Source organism: Ahaetulla prasina, chromosome 2 (assembly GCF_028640845.1).
Source record: "Ahaetulla prasina isolate Xishuangbanna chromosome 2, ASM2864084v1, whole genome shotgun sequence".
Taxonomy (NCBI): domain Eukaryota; kingdom Metazoa; phylum Chordata; class Lepidosauria; order Squamata; family Colubridae; genus Ahaetulla; species Ahaetulla prasina.
In genome coordinates this window covers 133,726,960-133,747,559 of record NC_080540.1, presented here as the reverse complement: position 1 = coordinate 133,747,559, position 20,600 = coordinate 133,726,960, and the positions used below count along the sequence as shown (strand labels likewise).

At 38.9% G+C, this 20,600-nt stretch overlaps 1 protein-coding gene and 1 long non-coding RNA gene across 5 annotated transcripts in view; one reads left to right on the top strand and one right to left on the bottom strand.

Annotated features, from left to right (window-relative positions):
- Positions 1–13: 13 nt before the first annotated feature.
- On the bottom strand, positions 14–8,730 carry LOC131191393 (uncharacterized). Of its 2 annotated transcripts, none has more exons than XR_009153489.1 (2): positions 8,676–8,730; positions 14–1,256 (listed from the first exon to the last, which is right to left on the bottom strand). It is a non-coding gene; the product is annotated as an uncharacterized LOC131191393 (long non-coding RNA). The 2 variants fall into 2 exon arrangements; XR_009153490.1 differs by lacking the exon at positions 8,676–8,730 and adding an exon at positions 8,464–8,659.
- A 179-nt stretch (positions 8,731–8,909) lies between these two features.
- Positions 8,910–20,600, top strand: part of SPAG9 (sperm associated antigen 9) — a 101,961-nt gene continuing 90,270 nt past the window's right edge. For all 3 annotated transcript variants that reach the window (XM_058172866.1, XM_058172867.1, XM_058172865.1), the window contains exons 1-2: positions 8,910–9,373; positions 12,802–12,922. In XM_058172866.1, coding sequence (XP_058028849.1) covers positions 9,068–9,373; positions 12,802–12,922 — 427 coding nt within the window. In that variant the 5' untranslated portion in view covers positions 8,910–9,067. The remainder of the gene's footprint in view (positions 9,374–12,801; positions 12,923–20,600) is intronic.

The window sequence follows — 20,600 nt, the reverse complement described above, 5'->3', positions numbered from 1 at the left end:
ACATGTGACCATACCTGAGGCCTTTTATGTGTTTTTGGATCCTACAGACCATCTGTTGGTGCTACAGCAGCATCCTTGCCCAAGCTGGTCAATGTCACTCCAGAATTAGTGGTTAGTATGCCCAAGATCAATATGTTCGGAAGTTTCAATCTTCCTTTATCCTTGGGATTTCATGGATACCATAGCTATTATAGTGTTAGTCCAAGTCACTCCAGGCCTTCAGACGGGGCAGTCATACATTCAAACTGGTGTCCATCTTGGAGCAGCTCAGATGTTATCTGATAGTGGAGACATAAACTAATCACAGTGACCATGGCATTAAACAATGCCACCACCATCCTGCAGAAGATAAATTATGTGAATGGTCTGTCCCAGGAACCATGGAGAAAGCTTGGGGAGTATCCGGAGCATAATTCTGTTGGGTACCTGGTTGATACTGGAACATAAAGGTACCCTTAGTGGCTGCTGTACACTGATTTCGGAGTGGTGATGGTCTTGGTTTATTAAGGAACTCTGGGAGATAAAATGCAAGAGGAGATACCTGGAGTGAGATTTGGTAAAAAAAAGTGAGTGAACCTGATTGGACATGATTTTGGCAATAAAAGTTGTGAAATGACATTGCTTCTCTGTTGTTGTTATTGCATTTGCAGAATTCTGTTCCACAGCCCTTTTAAAAGTGATCAAATCCCAATTGGTCAAGGACGGGCAGCTAAGAAAAATTAGCTGTAGCCTTTTATCTGGGTGTTTTACAGATAAAACTATATTTATTTGGAGTCGGAAGCTAGCAGGATAGTTCAGAACGTAACGTCTCATGATGTTGGGGGGGGCGGGAGGGCTGTGTATCCCAATGCATAGAATCCTTTGCGTAATGAACTCTGCCATCTGGTAGCTGGTTCTCTGTCCCATCTGACTGGTTTAAGGGTCAGGGAAGGAAAAGGGTCTATGCTGCAATGAACAGCTCTTTATAGGAGGGGGAAATGTTTCAGCCCTTGAATGTGGTCCTGGACCTAGCAATTTCAGAGCATCATTAACCTGGGCTCTAACTTCCCCTTTTAGAGGAAGTTTTTGAGGTGAGCTGCAAAAGGTTATGGAAGAAACATTGAAACCATTTCAAACACAGTTCAAACCCAGGCATGGGAAGAGAAATGCACTGGTTGTGTTCATGGATGATTTATACTAGGAAAATAACCTTAACTTTTCTGCTAGAATTCTTGGCAAGCCTTCAGTACCATGGCCTTGGTATCCTTCTGGGTTGCCTATGAAGGAGGAGAGAAAGAAGCATTGTTATTTGCTGATGCCACTCTTTCTGAATAGATGGTTCCACTTGGTATACATAGAGAGGAACATTTGGGCCCTTAGGCTCTCCAGCATAACACTCCAAGCCTTGACTCGCTCCTCTATTTTAATACATATCTACATTAAGCTTCTAGGGGAAAATAATCTGACAGAATGGGGTACAGTGTCATCAATATGTAGATAATTTCAACTGTCTCCTCTTTTCCCAAAGGGGAGATGCAGTAGAAACCTTGAGACAGTATCTTCAACCTAAAGTTCTGAATGGAAAGAAACAGCTGCTGTACTCAACTCCAGCTGTTGATTCAAAAGGTGACTTCTTTCTAACTTTTACTTTAAATGGAGTTATACTCTCCCCAAAACACACAGGTTTCATAGTTTCATAGGTTTCATAGTTGCGTAAGTGCACCTGTGTGCCTACCGTCCCTGTCCTAATATTCCTTTTTACTTACTCTTTTCATGTATTCAAATTATGTTTATACTTTTACCTGTTGTATTATATATCATTGACAAATAAATAAAATAAAATAAATAAAAAAATAATTGAAGCTTGCAATTTAATTTCACACTCCCTGATGTAGAAGCCATGACCAGGAGTTTTGCCCAACTTCACATGTTGTACAAGCTGTGGCCTTTCTTAGCATGGTCCTAGACAACAGCTATTGTCCTTATTTTTCCCCAAGCATGCTTAAGCTAGGTCTGTTATACAGATAATTTCTTGCAAGTCAGCATATATCCCACAACTGGGAGAAAAATGTAGCATAATGACCCAGCCTAGTTGAAAATTACAGACCAATCTCTCTATGCTGCATCACCTGCAAAGTAATGGAATCTATCATCAACCAATCCATTACCCTCCACCTAGAAACAAACAAACTACTCTCTAATAAACAATTTGGTTTCAGAAAAAATCTATCATGTAACTTACAACTTCTTGACTGCAAAAACATATGGACTACAAATCTTGATCAGAGCAAAGCAATAGATGCAATCTACATAGACTTCTGTAAAGCTTTTGACTCAGTAGTACATGATAAACTTCTCCTAAAACTAAAATCCTAAGGCATCTTAGGACCCCTCCACAATTGGATAACAGCTTTCTTATCAAACAGACAACAAGTGGTCAAAATTGGCAATGCTCTTATCAAATCCTGTTCCTGTCAAAAGTGGCGTTCCCCAAAGCAGCGTTCTTGGACCAACACTCTTCATATTATACATTAATGATCTCTGTGACCATATCACAAATAATTGTGTTCTCTTTGCTGATGATGTCAAACTATTTAACACCACCAACAATACAGCTACCCTTCAAAAAGACCTTGACTTTGTACCTGAATAGTCTAAAACTTGGCAACTCCAAATCTCAACCAGCAAATGCTCAGTCTTACGTATTGGAAAAAAGAACCTAACTAAGTACAAGCTTGATGGACATTACCTTACAGATGACCCACACCCTGTTAAAGACCTTGGAGTTTTCATATCAAATGATCTAAGTGCCAAAGCCCACTGCAGCTACATCGCAAAAAAGTCTCTAAGAGTTGTAAACCTAATCTTGCGTAGCTTCTTCTCCAAAAACACTACACTACTAACCAGAGCATATAAAACATTTGCTAGACCAAATCTTGAATACAGTTTGACTGTGGAACCCATACCACATTTCTGACATCAATACAATCGAACGTGTCCAGAAATATTTTACAAGAAGAGTTCTCCACTCCTCTGAATACAACAAAATACCTTATGCCACCAGACTTGAAATCCTGGGTTTAGAAAATTTAGAACTATGCCGCCTTCGACATGACCTAAGTTTAACTCATAGAATCATCTATTACAATGTCCTTTCTGTCGAAGACTACTTCAGCTTCAATTGCAACAATACACGAGCACACAACAGATTTAAGCTTAATGTTAACCGCTCCAATCTTGATTGCAGAAAATATGACTTCAGTAACAGAGTTGTTAATGCCTGGAATAAACTACCTGACTCTGTGATCTCTTCCCAAAATCCCAAAAGCTTCAAGCAAAAACTGTCTACCATTGACCTCACCCCATTCCTAAGAGGTCTGTAAGGGGCGTGCATAAGAGCACAAGCCTGCCTACCGTTCCTGTCCTATTGTTTCCTTTCGTTATAGCCAATTAATATAGTTATTACATACTCATACTTATATATATGCTTATATACTGTATAATTATTTCATGCTCATGCTTATGCTTATATATACTGTGTGACAAAATAAAATTAAAATAAAAAAATAAAATAAAAAACATTCTTTGAAAACATGCATCTAGTGTAATAGATAAATGAATGTTTAGATAAACCTACATTTTTCAAAACAGAATATTATATAACACAGTAACAGATGTAGAGCTTAATGGCTGTAATGTTAATCTTTTTCTGTAAAAGCACATTTCATAAGCAGCTATACTAAATTTGCCTTAAACTGGTTCTGGTGGGAGAGCCAGTGGAAGAGATTGGTGTAAGAGTATAATTATCATCAGTATTAAAGCTTAATTTTCCATCATGATTATTGAAACTCAGATATGCAGTATGTTTGAAACAAAACCAAAGCTGAGTTTTATTAATCATTTTTACATACTGTAAATTCCATGATTCTTATTTAAATTATATTGCCGTGGTGTTGTATATACAGTAATAGCTGTGACACTTTTTAGTTCTTTATATCTCACCTCCATTATTTTTTACAAACTTTTAAGTGAAACAGAATAGCTCCTATAGTCATCTTTCATAAAATCCATATATTTAATGGCAAATAATTTGAATAATATATTGTATAATATGCATCCATGAACATATTAATACTCAGACACTCATAAATCATCACAGCCATGGTAATACATTTTTTAATGAACCATAGATTGACTTTGGCCTTCGTACTTTTTTCAGAATCTCTGCCATAAATGTATTTCTAAACAAAACACAGTGTTAGGTTTCTGCTCAGTGTGATCTATGAAGATTATATGTCGGCTAGTAAATTCCATTCTCTGGCCTATCCTTAGGCTAGAGGGTATAGGCATTGTAATTTTGAAGGTGGAATAAAGTTTGAAGCAGTGTAGTTTGGATGTACAAATCACTGGGTTTTACTTACCTATTGCAGGCAGCATCTACATTTTTCCCTAGGCTGAACTATTTGGGAGAGGGGTTTAGGTCTAATCCAGAGGTGGGTTTCAGCAAGTTCTGACCAGTTCTGGAGAACCGGTAGCGGAAATTTTGAGTAGTTCGAAGAACCAGTAGTAAAAATTCTGACTGGCCCCGCCCCTATCTATTCTCTGCCTCCCGAGTCCCAGCTGATTGGGAGGAAATGGGGATTTCTGCACTCCCTTGGAGTGGGGTGGGAATGGAGATTTTACAGTATCCTTCCCCTGGAGTGGGGAGGGAATGGAGATTTTACAGTATCCTTCCCTTGCCATACCCACCAAGCCACACCCACAGAACAAATAGTAAAATTTTTTGAAACCCACCACTGGTCTAATCAATAGTTGTATGGGAGACAAATACATCCTACCCTAAGTCCTATAATGGAGCTGGTACAATCTTTCCTTTCTTGAGAGTTTTGGCATCAGAACTTAGGAAATCAGAGAGAAGGAATCTATCTTAAATGATCCATACTAAAAAGGGAAAGGAGGAGTTCCTTTCACCATATCTGTATGGGTAGTCCTCAATGTACGACCACAATTGAGCCCAAAATTGATCTTGGTAAGTGAGAAATTTGTTCTGCCCCATTTTATGTCTTCTCGCCACATTCGTTAAGTGAATCACTGCAGTTGTTTAATTAGTAACATGGTTGTTAAGTGAATCTGGTTTCCCCCATTGGCTTTGCTTGTCAGAAGGTCGGAAAAGGGGATCACATGACTTTGGGGCACTGCAACCGTCATAAATATGAACCAGTTGTCAAGCATCCAAATGTAAATTACATGGCTGTGGGTTGCTGCAACAGTCATAAGTGTGAAAAATGGTCATAAGTCACTTTTTCAGTGCCATTGTAACTTCAAATGGTCACTAAGCAAACAGTTGTAGGTCAAGGACTACTTGTAGTACTTTTGTACCATAATTTTAATTAGTAATTCCAATAAGAGATAATTAGTAATTACTAAAGGATAATTTCTTCTAGCTTGGAAGTTTTCTAATGTGTCACCTCCCATCTCTACAATTAAAAGCCAGGCTAATTGGGGAATAATCAAAATTGATACCTTTTAGAAAATATGGGGATACAGAAGGTTGCTATGGCACATATCCAAAGGTTAAAATTGAATCAAGGAACTCACTAATGATTACAGTAGCAATTTTTGTTTCAGTTATGTTATAGAATTTTCTTTGCATGATCCAAGATGTTAATTTGCCTTTGCAAAGAAGAACCAGCCATTGGCAAAAACTCAAGGCTAAACCTGTTTTGTATTACTCTTGATTACTTTGGAGCCCACTTCCTACCGACATGAGAAAGCTAATATTTTTGGTGATTTCTGTGGCTCCTGTAGAATACACTACCTTCGTAAAACTGTTTCTGTGCCATTCTCCCAATATTTAGGATATTGGTAAAAACACATATCTTCCATTAAGCTTTTAACTATTAATTTATTTAATAATTTATTTGGGATTTAATTCTATTGGTATTGCTTGTTTGCCTTTTGTATTCTCAATATTTGTATTTGCTTTGTAAATCATGTTGAGTATTAAATGGATATAAATGCAGGGTATAAAGCCAATAATTAAATAGAACAATGTGGAATAGGCTTATCTGTCTAGGAATATCCTTTGTAATAATAAAAGGTTTAATTTAGAAAAAAAGTGTATCTTTGAGCTGCCTAGAGTTGGATGGACTTTAAGATAGTTTAGGATGGGCAGCCATACAAATCAGATAGACGGACAGACAGATCTTTCAGGTATCATTGGACCACGGGTGAAATGCTCCCGGTTCGGACCGGCTCTCCTGATCCTATAGTGATGGCGGCGGGTGGTTCGGAAAACTGGTAGCAAAAATCCCTGGCCCTGCCCTCTGCCTCTGCTGAGCTGCACCTTCATCAGGTTTTTTTTTTTACTTTTAAAAGCAGTTTTTCTTCAGCCGAAAACATGCCTTTAAAAGTAAAAAAAAAGCCTTTGATGATCCCGCAGCTCGGCTGGGATCATCAGAACCCTTTTTTTAAAAAATTTTTTTAACAACCTCTTTTAAAAGGCTCCTCTGGCGATGTCAGCTGAGTTCCTCATCACCAGAACCTTAAAAAATATGTTTTCTACAAGCTCTTCAGTCGGCTAGCAACTGAATCTGCCTGCCTGCAATCCACCACCTAAATCAGCAACTTAATCTGCCTGCTTTGCTGGCTGAGGAACTCTGGGAATTGAAGTCCACAAACCTTAAAGTTACTAAGGTTGGAGACCCCTGATCTAAAAAATATAATTAAAATAAAATATTTGTGCAGCTTTCTGAGATTTGGTGTGTTTCTGTAGTATTTCACTCTAACTACACAAACACACAAAATCTCACAAAGCTGTATGTGGCATTTTGTGTGTGTGTGTGTGTATGAGAGAGAAAGAGTCAGTTGTGTTGTGTGTGTGTAAACTGTGAAAGTTGGTTTTTGAGCTTTTTGTGGCTGTGTGAGGTTCCTGCATGTTGCAGGGACCATTTTGGGTGAAGTGCAGCTGCTTTTACATTGTGTGAGTCAGTTGTGTTGTGTTGTGTATAAAATGTGAAAGTTGGTTTTTTGTACCTCTTATTGTTTTATATACTTTATTATTTTTATTATTTGTTATTGGCCATGCCCACCCAGTCATCTGACCACCAAGCCACGCCCACCAATTAAGCCACGCCCACAGAACGAGTAGGGAAAATTTTCACCCCTGCATTGGACCATTGCATTTGCTTGGTTCACAGCATTATTCTATGTGATTAATATCTATAAATGAGTCAGTCCAACTAAGGTCTATGAGACTAAATAAATTTAAACATGGAATATTGAAAATTATTGATTATAATTCAATAACTATCTCAAATATAAGGGAATTTATGACATGCATGCTGAATTCTAGTCCACTGTGTCACCTGTTCCATTCATGTACTTTGCCCATGCAGTAATCATTCAAGAAAACTAGATAGATGCAGTTTCCCCTAAACTAGTTATCTCAAATTTTAAGTTTTATTAGGCGATAACTCTGCTGTGATGAAAGGATTTGATTTAAAGAAGAAACATAGAACATATACTCTTGCAGGAACAGTAGAGGGAGCTCATTAAAAGGCATACGCCTAAAACTGTGTCCTAAATGCCAACGTTATTTGTATGCAGACAGCAAAGTTAAGTAACACAATAGTCATAGCTACTGGAATTTCTGTTTGATAAATTAAATGTAAGGATTAGAAAATAGAAAAGATTAGAAAATAGATTTTAACAACTGTGTGAAATCAATATCCAACTTGAATTTAGCAATACTCTAATTTGTTGCTTTCACCCTTTATAACGATTTCAACAGGAAATTGCTGCCTGAGATACTTTGGAAACAGAACTAGGCAAATTCCAAATTGCAATATTCATTATTGCTAATGTATGTCTATGTGACATGGGAAGCTAACAGCGTTGGAACTCATTCAGAATATCAGACCTAAGTTTTGATGTGTCCAGCTTTTCCTCTTGCTGTTTCTTCTCTGTGGTTTCTTCCCCAAACCCCCAAAACTTTAACCTTAAATTGTCCACTGTTGACCTCATTGTTCATTCTCCACTGTAATTTGTCTCTGTAACTGCCAATTTTTCTACAAATCAAATAATTATTTTTGCCAATACTTATCATTAACTCTCCCACTCTCCTCACTCCAAATTCTCTTGCAGCCAGATCCTATCTCCACATTGCATGCCGATGACAATGATCCAACCCACGTTACAACACGTGGTACCAATGAAGCCTATATATAAGGTCTGTCAGTTCCCTGTGTCATGTGAGCTGAGAAAATTTGCTCGAGTAAATGACATTTAATCTGTGGGAAAACATCCCATGGAAGCAGTTTTGTTGACCAAGCCTATGTATGTTTATTTGAATACCAGTCCACTGGGAGTGCGGCTTGGATGTTTTTGCGTATTATTATAAACAAAGCCAAGGTAAACTATTCATTATCGAATACAGCAAATGTAGTCGCGCTCACCTAACAAAGGCTTACAAAATCAGTATACCTAGGTTTACCCCATACGCCAAGAGACAACTGTTGTGCTGCGTGAAACGCACGCCGCCCCCAAGGAGTCGTGCAAGCAGACTGCACAACCTACGCCTGAATATTGCGTCCACCGCCTTGACCTCCAAGGAGGAAAGGCGATTCAGATCTTCGGAAGCTTCATTTATAGGGATAAAGGTGGGATAAACGGGGTGGTGCAATTGGAATAATTACCCTCCAATTTTCTCCCTGAATCATCCACACAAACCGCGGTGACACCGGACGCTCAACCCTCGCCCCGCCCCTCCCCGCCACCCACACAACCAAGTGCCCCGCCCCAGTTTCTTTTCCATGTCACGTCAGCAGCTCTAAGCCCCGCCCACCCCACTCCCGAGGCCTGGAGAATTCGGGGCTGGGTAAAGCTCCGCCCACTTTTGACGCCACTGCCCCGCGTCCCCTCCCTCCGCTTCGGCGCCGTGGGTGAGGTCAGCGCCGCGCGCCTTTCACCCAGGCTTCCTTCCCGTCCAGATTCCGTTGCGGAGGGAGGCGCTGCATCTCCTGCGGGTTCTTCGCCTCCGGCCTTTTGGCGCCCGGCCGGCTCCTTGTGCGCCGTCTGCTCCGAGACCATGGAACTGGCGGACGGCGTGGTGTACCAGGAGGATCCGGGCGGTCCCGGCCCGGCCATGATGTCGGAGCGGGTGTCTGGTCTGGCGGGCTCTATCTACCGCGAGTTCGAGCGTCTCATCGGGCGCTACGACGAGGAGGTGGTGGCCGAACTGATGCCGCTGGTGGTGGCCGTGCTGGAGAACCTGGACTCGGTCTGTGCGCACAGCCAGGAAACCAGCGTAGAGTTGGAGCTGCTGCGGGACGACAACGAGCAGCTCCTCACCCAGTACGAGCGGGAGAAGGCGCTGCGTAAACAGGCCGAGGAGGTGCGTAGGAGGAGGCGGGATGGGGGGGACACGACGAGGACTTTGGGGCGCGGTGGTAGTGGGGATGATGTTGGCAGCCCCGGAGGATCTCAAGAGAGACTTTTCTGCTTACACGGACACTTGAACGACGGCCCGGTGGCTAAAAGTTTGGTGGGGAGACGATTGAAGAAGCCAAATTGATGTTGTACAGTAGTAGACCGGGCTGGCTGGTGCTTGCTTGCTTGCCTGGGACGGACTTCCACAACCGAAGTGGAAGTTGGCAGTTGTCATTGAATGAAGAGCTGGGGGGGGGGGAAGTGTTTTTAGAATAGAAAAATCAATTGATCAATCGGGGATGGATGGGTGTGAATCTTGTATCGAAGGCCTTGTGGTAGAGCTTCTGGTCTCACCGTTGGGGTAGCGTTGATTTGAAGGAGATGCTTTGCTTTTGATCCTTCCAGAGGAATCTGATTGGCCCGCTGTTAACACAGGATCCTTGCCAGCTGTATATCTTATGACACAATGGGTAGAAGAGGGTGAATTTCTCAAAGGCTGCGTTTATTGCTTTCCAACATTTTCATGCCCTGGGGCAGTAATTTTAGTTGTGTGGTAGTTGTTATATGCTCTTTACACAATGGTAGGCCTCAATAAATCCATTCTTGTAGAGAATTTATGATGTTTGGAAAGTTGTGGTCTTAAGAACTGGAGAATGAAAACTTTGAAGCAACAGATAATGTAGGAAAACATTTTTTTTTCATGGAGCTCCAAGATGCTAAATATCAGAAGTGAGATTAATTTAGTTTTTGGCAACACATTTGATACTAAAAATTATAGATAGGTTGCATTATGTGAGAAAACACAATTGCTAGTAATATGCTTTTTCTGCCATGCTGAATTTGTAAATGTTAGGTGCCCTGATCTTAAATTCAGTTAATCTAGAAAAAATAATAATTTTATCTTGCTATCTTTATACCGGTATATATCTGTTTATATATAAATGAAACTTTGAATTTTAAATAGATGAAAGAGAAAAAAATAACTAATCCTTCCGTATGCAATTTTTCCACCTGTAACATTGAAAGTTGCTTTTCACTTGAGCATTTTAGGTAGGTTGTTTGATAAAGCCATGCTGTTGATGCATGGCATTCTAAGTTCACCTGCTGCATTCAGAATGTATTTATTCATTTATTTAAAACAACCTTTATTATTTTGTATAAATAACGCAAGGGCTAACACAAACATATATAATACCTCCTCTTCCTCCTGTTTTCTCCACAACAGCAACCTTATGAGATGGATTGGTCTGAGAGTGTGACGGCCCTAATCATGCCTAAGTCAGAACTAGAACTCCCAGTCTGATTCCTGAAAACTGTGATGCTCATGATTTGACAACTTTTATAGTGTTTCAGTAACATATTTTGAAGAGCTTTTAAACTATAAGTACTGTGGTGGTGGTATTTCTTCCATACCTTAGGGGAAATTTTTCTTTTGATTTGTGGGCAGGATAAGACAGTCCCAGGATTCTGGTGATTCATTTATTAAAAGGGATGATATTGCTGCTTAAGAAGAAGCAAATAATATTGAGAATGAATGATAAATTAGGACAGACACTGTCATCAGAAACAAATGTGTCAAATAATATGTAGCTCAAGATCTGTAGATGAACCTTGACACTTATTTTAGTCGTGATGAGTGCAGAAATGATTATGGTGATTTTGGCTGTGAGTTACTAAAATATAAGGAGTTACAACATTACTTATATAAATGTATTGATGAATGCAAGAGTTAGCTTTGAAATAAAGAGTTAAATTTATTTTCATATATGTATTTGACAGGAATGTGAGTGGAAGTGGACTTTTTAATTGAATAATAATTATTGTGCAGTTATGTCTCAGTCAAGAATATATTTATCTTTATCAGTTTCTTTAATGCCTGAAGGCAGTATGTATCACATGGTATTTTTAAGGATTCTTTTGGCTAAAGAAGAGGATAAAACTATTTTAAGTAGTGCACTTGGCTTTTTTCTATCATTAGTGTTATCTTGGATATTTACCGACAGATATAATTTGTACTAAACATTTTGAGAAAACAGAGTAATCTGATTGGCCTATGATTTACATGTGATTTGTGTGTAACATTTTTTAAACAAGCTTTCTGATATTGATAGGGCTAAAGATAGTTTTATCTGAGATGTTTTGAAATGGCCAGAAAGTAGTGTATGTTCTAATCATCAATAGCGAACAGTGTATGTACATAAGTCTCTTGACTAGAAGAAAAATTTATCCAATCTAAATAAAATTATTTGTAAATATTCATTTGTAATTGTTGTTTTTTGTCTCAAGAATACCTTGGACAAGAGAGTATGTATCTTTAGTGCGATACTACATCACTAGTTTAATATTACTTCTGTAATTTGGTGTTATGAAATGTTTCCTTAACACATCTGGTGATGCCACTTGTAGATTGTTCTTTTCTGTCCTTATTATATGGTTGAAAAGCAAATAAAAGAAAATTTGTTTTTGCTTTTATTTTAAAATTAAGTTGCTTGGGAGATTTTAGCTTTAGGAAACGAATATTCAGTGCCATATTTATACACAAGAGTACTAAATAGACCTAAAACTGAGGTACTACATGATTTTAACTACTTTGAATACTTTAAATTGTTTGAATTGCTATTTTATTAAGAATAAAAAGTTTATGTTCTATTTTGAAATTTCATTTGGATTATCAGGGAAGCTCAGGATAAATGGATTAAAAACTCACTGTTAAACACTGAATAATCTCTTAAAAACTTCAAGACTCAAAGGATTACTTAAATAGCTTAGTCTGTGACTTTATCTAAGAGCATCTGTAGGAAGCTAAGATGTGTCAGTTCTGTCTCTCTGTCAACACAGCAGACTATTAAATTGGATTCTCCATCCCTAGTGTACATTTTCAAAATCTTGGATTGTTGTGCATTCTTTGGAATAGATATAGGGAGAATGATATTGTTAATGTTTATAACAATACCTGTATGGTAAAAGTAGAATCTCCTGCAAGTTTAACTTTATTCCTGATGACTGCATGGAAATATCCCAGTAGTTTTGTTAGCAACAGTACAGAAGTAGTTTGCTATTGCTTTCTTTCTGGATTTCTTTTAAAAAATTCCAATACAGCCTTTAGTAGCCCTTCCATCACAGTATTGACTAAAATAAACTCGGCTTAATTTCTGAGTCAAAATAACATGGTCCAGGTGCAGTCAGCACAGGATAGAGTCATATCCCATAAAAATTATCCCTGGAAGAATCAGGATTGTATCCTCTGACATAGTATAGAGTTGGATAGAAAAATGTGTACTTCTTTTGCTTGTGCTGCTAAAATGGCTTGGAAAAGAGGTTAAACAGCTTCTATAAAGTATTTAAATATATAAAATATTTAAATATACTCATAGATGTATTTTCTTTTGACAGAAATTTATTGAATTTGAAGATTCTCAAGAACAAGAAAAAAAAGAGATACAGATACGAGTAGAAGCTTTAGAATCACAAACTCGGCAACTTGAACTGAAAGCAAAAAATTATGCTGATCAAAGTAAGTAAGAAATATGTGTAAATTAAGTCCTTTTAAATTACTCACATAATTCATTTATATTTTGGAATGAAAATCATAAAGGAGCTTTGTACTAAAGTGATTCCCTAGTTGTGTTGTTTTGTTTATTTATAAATTTGTGTAGCCACTCATCTCAATGCATATACATGTGTACTTTATTTTGTATAATAATGGATGTGTATAATCCATGTAGTTACTAACCTAGTTAATTTTTTTGTGATAGCTGAGTGGAGAAGTTTTCTGAAAGATGTTCAACTAACTGTTGGTTGGAGTGATTCGTCCATCTAAAACAGGAGTGTCAAACTCAAGGCCTGTGGGCCAGATCCAGCCCACGGGATACTTAGATCTGGCCCACAGAGCCATCCTGGAAACAGGAAAGGACCGACCCATGGTGCCCCTCAGCGATAAGAGAACTTGGGAAGGCCGCATGTGGCCCTCTTGGGCCCCGTTTTCTCTGGCAGGGGGCTATCAAAACAAACTAAAAACCAGTGGTGGGATTCAGCCAGTTCGCACCACTTCGGGAGAACCGGTTGTTAACTTTCTGAGCAGTTTGGTGAACTGGTTGTTGGAAAAAATCATTAGGGCAGAGAACCAGTTGTTAAATTACTTGAATCCCACCACTGCTAAAAACAAAAGGAGGAATGTTTCCCCTTTTGCATTTGAGCATGCAAGAAGGGATATGAAAGGAGAAATGGAAAGAAAAAGAAAAAGATGGGAAGAGAGCAAGGAAGGAAAAATAACAAAAGAGGGGAAGGAAGAAGAAAGAATGAAGATGGAAGGAAAAAGAAGAAAAGGAAGGAAGGAAAAGGAAGGATGGAGATTATAATGAGGGAGGGTCTGCGGGAAATCCTGCCTTAGCACTTGGCCACCACAGACGCCCCCAACACAAGTGATGTTGAGCTGGCCACGCCCACCCCGGCCATACCCACCCCAGCTGACTAAGGTCAAACACAACCCTGATATGGCCCTCAATGAAATTGAGTTTGACACCCCTGATCTAAAATAATTGTATAACAGTCATTCTAGATCTGCAACAGGTTGAAATATTAAGAAGGATTAAGAGGCAAAGATTTTTCTGGGGGAAAAGTTCCATAATACTTGCTGAGACTTATTTATAGGTAAACATATTTAAGATTGTTTATAAATCCCCATTCACTCTTATGAATCAAATTTGGAATATACTTGTAGTCTCACTTGGGATATACTTGTAGTCACGCTAACCAGATTTGACTTAGTTTAGATCAGCTAAGTCCAGATAGATTCTATTTACCTGTAACTTGATATTTTCAAGTTAAAATGATTCAAAATATTCTTAAAATGTTCCAGGAAATTTAGTGCTAAAATTCTATATTATTCTTCCATAATAATTCTACATTAAATATAAGGAGATCTCCAAAATCCTATATTCAGAAAGAATGCTTGATATGTACTTTTCTGCAGTAGCTATTCAAATTGTTATATTTTTAATAAATAGAATATGCCTATATTTAAAAACAGTACTTTGATACATTATATTCATAAATAGTTTTATCAGACAAATTCAATTCTTTGTAATTTGAAGGTTTTTTCCCATCCCACCCTCCAGCAGCCTAACTAGTTATTGGACTTTAAGGATATTAATCTTGAATATTTGGTCACCTGAAGTGAAAGTGTGACTGCTGACAATTTTTCTTGTACTTTCAAAGTTCTTTATTTTTCCTAATTTTATGTTTTAGTTTATTTTCATCTAATGAACCTAGAAGCCTATAAAGCATCAACCTGAATTATAATCTGTACTTCCAACAGTGCTTTTGGATACCTAAGGTAGATTCTTAGAAAATAGTAGATTGGGTGACTGCAATCCAGTGTTTGCTTAACTTGTGATTTATAAATGTTTAAACATTTCATATGAGTCCACTATCTAGAACTGTGCAAAACACTTCAAAGAGGAAATGTTCCAACCTCAAATACCCTATTCTGATTTTTTTTACTGGCAGTATTGCAAGTTCAGAATTTTTTTTGGATGAGGTTGGAAAAAGATATTTAAGGACAGAATCTTTTGACCTCAAAATGCTTTGCATATCTCTACTCCTGGCTCATGAATCCTTCATTAGGTGGGAAATCATATGATTGTATTTTCAGCTTTAAACTGAAAATAAAATAATAAATAGAATCCAAGAAAGCAAAAAAAAAAAATACATGAGAAATAAATATATAAAGAATCCCTGTCCTGGAAAATGACTCCTCACTCACTTTGTGGCAAGTATAAAGAGTTCCCTAATATCATCCCTTCTTAGGTAACAAATATAAATCTCTCCATCCCACAATCCATTTCTTGTAAGTAGGCAAATTGGATAAATAACATCTTCTTAAATCCAATTACCAACAAAAGATCCCTACATAATTGTTAAGTTTTAACATTGATTTATATAAAACCATCTCACCACTTAACTATAATAAAATCTCATTTAAAAGTTGAAATGGTTCCAACTTCGAATATGTAAAAAACTCAAGTTTAGCATGACAAAATGGGGACAATTCCCTCTTTATAAAAGACAGCTCCAATACACAATATTCGAAATATCTTATCTTCAAGTACAATTCCTTATCTTCACTTTATAAGCTCAACCACATTTCACAAGTATAAAGTAATTCCAGTATCCAAATACAAACAAAAAACTAAAGCATAGTAGAAAGAAATAATTTCTCCTTTAAAAGAAACCTCTCCAAACTTCCTTACTTTAGAGGAAAAAAGCTAAATGTAAAACCAGTTTAAGTATGAAATAATCAAGCAATAAATTTGTGAACACCTAGAGACAAAGTCATCGCTAGAAACCAACATGGATTTGTCAAAAACAGATCATGTCAGACAAATTTTATTGCATTATTTGCATTGTTGACAAAGTGACAAAATTAGTGGACCAGCCAAATGCTGTGGAAATAATTTATTTGGACTTCAGTAAGATATTTGATAAAGTTGATCACAAACTACATCTTGATAAGCTAGAAAAATGTGGGTTAGACAGCATCACCATTAGATGGATTTGTAAGTGGCTGACAAACCACACTCAATATGTAATTCTTAATGGAACTGCGTCTATATGGAGGGAAATATGTGGTGGGGTACTCCAAGGCTCTGCCTTAGGCTCAATACTCTGATATCAATGACAAGGGGATAGAAGAGGGATTCATCAAATTTTCAGATGACAACAAGCTGGCAGAAATAGCCAATACTCCGAAAGATAAGCACAAGATATAGAAGGATCTTGACAGACTTGAACATTGGACTCTGTCAGACTTGCCCAGTGTGATCGTTTAGGGAACAAAAACCCTTGACTCCATTTGGTTGAAGTGAAAGGTAATTTTACTAAGAGATGCTGGATGCAGGAAAGTCAGACAGAATCTGAGTTTCCTGTGCAGCAAGACAAAGCTATTTCCTTCAGTCCCGTCTCTCCCTCCATGACCTGTCCAGACCGACCCAATGTGATGCTGCCTGGATGTTTTGGGAACGTGGTGTTTGGGCTGGTAACTTTCCACACTCAGGGCAAACGGCCTTGAAGATACCTTGGCACAAACTGGTCCCACAGTGATTAGCGTTTCTTCAGCTGTCATCCCATTCCTGAATTCCCACACAAAAATGCATACAGGTTTACTGCTGCCAATTTGTCGTCCCCTCCACCCCGCAAATGCTATCTCCCCCAGTCCTTTGATGGCAGGACACATGTGTGGCGCCAAGCTGAAGATGGTGGACCTGACAGGCCCTATCTAACAGGATGAAATTTAGTGTAGAGAAAAGCAAGATTTTACATTTAGGCAAAAAAACCCAAATGCACAAGAATAGAATAGGTGGTAGCTGGCTCAACATCGAGAGGGATCTTGGATATAGTGACCAGACGTCCCGCTTTTGGTGGGACAGTCCCACTTTTTAATAATTTGTCCCGTGTCCCGCGGCAATTCCAAAAAGTCCTGATTTTTTTTTCACTCCCATTTTGAAAATGGGAGGCGGCAACACAAGAGGAGGAGGCGGAGAAGGGGGAGTGGTGGAGAAGGGGGCGCGAGAGGGAGGAGAGACGCCGCTTGACTTCACCCGAGAGGAAGAGAAGAACCGAGCCTGCCTGGAAGAGCGGAGAAGCAGCAGCCGCTCCTCCTCCTTCAGGCAGGTGGCAAGACTCAGCGCGCATGCACAGCCCCCCCTCCCCCCGCCAATGGTGTCCCGCTTTGCCATCGCTGAAATCTGGTCACTTTAATCTTGGAGTCCTAGTGGACAATCATTCAAGTATGAACCAGCAGCATGCTGCAGATGCCCAAAAAGCCAATGCAGTCCTAGGCTGCATTAATAGAGCGACAGAATCAAAATCAAATGAAGTGTTAGTGCTGCTTTAAGTGGTCTTTTGGTAAGACCACACACACGCACACACAGGTTGCAGAAATTAGGTATGTTTAGCTTAATGAAAAGAATTACTAACTTCTTTAAATTAATTGACAATTTCTAAAAATAGTTAGCAAGAGAAGTGCACAAACCTAGTGTCCTCAAAAGGCTCCAATATGCAGCTGGAGCAAAATGATGAATTCCCCCATCTCCCTGTCCCCTCCCCTCTACCCGAGATAACTGTCTTGTGGTCTCTTCATGAGAAAAAGGAACGATTGTAAGGAGAAACAGCTTGGGCAGTTTCACATCAGAAGATCAAGGGGAACTGTTCCGCTTCTGTTCCTTTACAGAAGCTGCAAATAGCCAGCATCATTTGCCTGTCCTCAGATGGTTGGCTTCCCTCAGAGGCCCATTAGCTGAATGCCCTCCTGGGCTGGAATAATTACAAGAAGAGAATTCCATTTTACATTTACATTCATTGGGGAGGAAGGGATTACAAAAAAAGTAAGTGGGTACACTGTAGGGAATACACATTGAAAGCAACGCCCTGGCACCAGCAGCCACAAGTGTGTTAGGCAGACAGCCCAGTGTATTTTCCACTGGGCCTTCTTTCTCCCTTGTTAATCCCTTCCTCTCTAATCTCTCCAGCTGTTAAAAATTTTCTGTTTAGTCCACCAGCAATAGATTTTTCTTAAATTTTGTATGTTTGAGAACTTTTATCTTCCTGTAATTTCTAGTGTCCTAGGACATTTGTATAAAAATATAGTATGACTGTAACTGTCTACTCTAAGCTGCTTAATCACTTGGCATCTAGGCCTTCCTGTGATTTATTTTTGTAAAGGAGTATTGTTCTTTAGGAAATATGCAGTTTGGTTTAAATTTTCATTTTCCAGAGCTATATGTATTCTTAATTTAAACACATATGAAGATCTATAAATTAAGAGTAAGAATAATGTCACCTTTCTTCTAAATGTAATATGGCCTGAAATTAAAATAAGAGATGATTTTGGATTGTATAACAATCTCACTTTAAATATTATTGTGATACTTAAACTTAAAATAACTTAAAAGAAGATAGTTCTGTGTAATTTATCCTAAAAATGTCCACCTACTCTTTCCCAGATTCATAAAGTTCTTTATTCACTAAATAATGCATGTAATGTGAATGAATAATTCCTGCTATCTGTTGTTTGGTTATTTATCTTGTGGGAGTCTTTATTTTACCAGCTTTGTTCTTGATAATGTTCTGTCATTTATTTATTTATACAGAATTGTAGATAACACAAGAAATAAAACTTGTGATGTTCTTTTTGGATGCTCTGGGTTCACATGCATTGACTATGTTGCATGCCAGTCAGTTGGGAACCTTGCTTGTTAAGCTTCATGCATGGAGTCTATTTTTTTCTACTTGTTCTTTGGGCTTAGATGAGACAGTAGCCTAACCACGAAAAGCAAAAGCTTGTTGTGGCAGTCAAACCCTGACAGTTTCTTCACCCAAAGGACCAAATCCTGATGTGTAATCCTGGTGTTGGAAGAAATATCCATCTGGGTTCAGTTCCAAGTGGGGACAAAGACACTGGAAACATGGAGGCTGCTTGGAAAGATGGTTTAATGGTGGCCAGGATCACATGGCTTGAGATCCTGAACAGAAAAGGGCTGAGATCCTGTGTGCTCCCTGGTTTTATGCTTTTTCTGAGCTTTGACCTTTCTGGGGCACAGGAAGAGTATCCTGATTGGTTGTCAGACTCCCAGGGGGTGGGGGTCTTAGCTAGCCTTGCTGGCTGTCTCTCAAGCTTGCTTGAGCCTTGCCATGTGATGAGTTTCAGTTGCTAGATGGGTAGGGGCTAATCCTATCTTTGTCATGTAGACAATGGACTGGCTCAGGCCTTAATGGCTCATTGACAAAGGTGGGGGGGAATGAGTGAGCTTAGCTGAGGCTTTTAATGGCCCATTGACAAAGGTGGGGGGGAGTCAGGAAGCTGCTGTCTTTAAAACATGTTTCTCCATTTCTTATCCAGGGAAATATATTTTGCCTTTTAAATATTTTCTAAAATATTTCATTCTTCTAGGAGGGGTGGGTGCTAAATTCCTACAATCCCTACTTTTTTTTTTCAAAACGTGAGTTTTGAAACATGCTCTTGGCAAAAAATTAAAATTGATCAAATCAGTGGGTGCTTTTAATTTTCCTGATGCAAAGGAAGCCATTGATAGAGACAACAGAAAAAAAGATTCCTTCAGTGGCTCCCAAAAGCTTTCAACCATGAAGGTCTAGCAGCCAGGGGAAAAGTTCTGGTAAGAATTTTACAGTATCCAATTTTCTATGCCAATTAATTTCAGCTGTTAGATATCACTTTCTGTGAGCTTCCAGTCAGGTCAAGCAAGCACACATCCCAAAATTTTCACAGCCATGGTTTTCCTTTAAATTACAGGCTGCCCATTTCCAAGGGTTGGTTACTGAACCTGCCCTAGCTCTTACTTTAGTCTATCCAAGATTTTTTTCAGTCCAAATTGAGGTTAATCAGTGTGCAATCCAGGCTTATTCGTTTCTTTTTTTTAAATTACCAGACAATGAGCCCTGGGACTTCTACTCATGAGACCACCAGTGCAACATATCTTGCTTTACTGGGCAACTGGGCAGCATCATTTGTGAGTCATAGTCAGGGCTTGGGTTTTGGATATCACTTTTTCTGCTATCTCTTCAAGAGAGGAATTGCCTGAGGGGGATGCCCCTCCCCCATGGAATTAGCAGGGAGATCTGACTCCTTGGGCTTTTAGTGCCACAGAGCAAAAATCAACCTAGAAGTCTTGTGTGGAGGTAAGTGAAGGGAATAGTTTCAGTCTAATTCTGAATGGTGTGTCTCTGTGTGTGCCTGTGTATGCAGCTACCTTTACAATTCAGGCAATACAAACAATACAAACATGCTGGACAAATTTCCCTACCATTAGACAGAAATCTCAGGTGTTCAGAACTAACTGTGGCAGCCACTCAAATACAATCCTTACATGAATACTTTAGACTGATTACAATGTAAATGAGACAAGACAGAAAACCTTACAATGAATTTCCACCTCCCCCATAGTCTTTCCAGTTGTCTTCTGGGAATTGAAAAGAGTCTTTTAGTCTTTACTTATACATCTCAGGATCCTTTCTTTCATATCTTTTGGGTGGCATGCTTGTTGGTCAGTCAGGTTTGGAAAGGTCTGCTCCAATCTGGTTGCTGTGATGACTTTCAGTGGGGGCTGGATTCAAACTCAATTCCTGGCTCCAACAAATGGAAGGTCTCCTCTGGGGGCAGCATCTGGAACCATGTG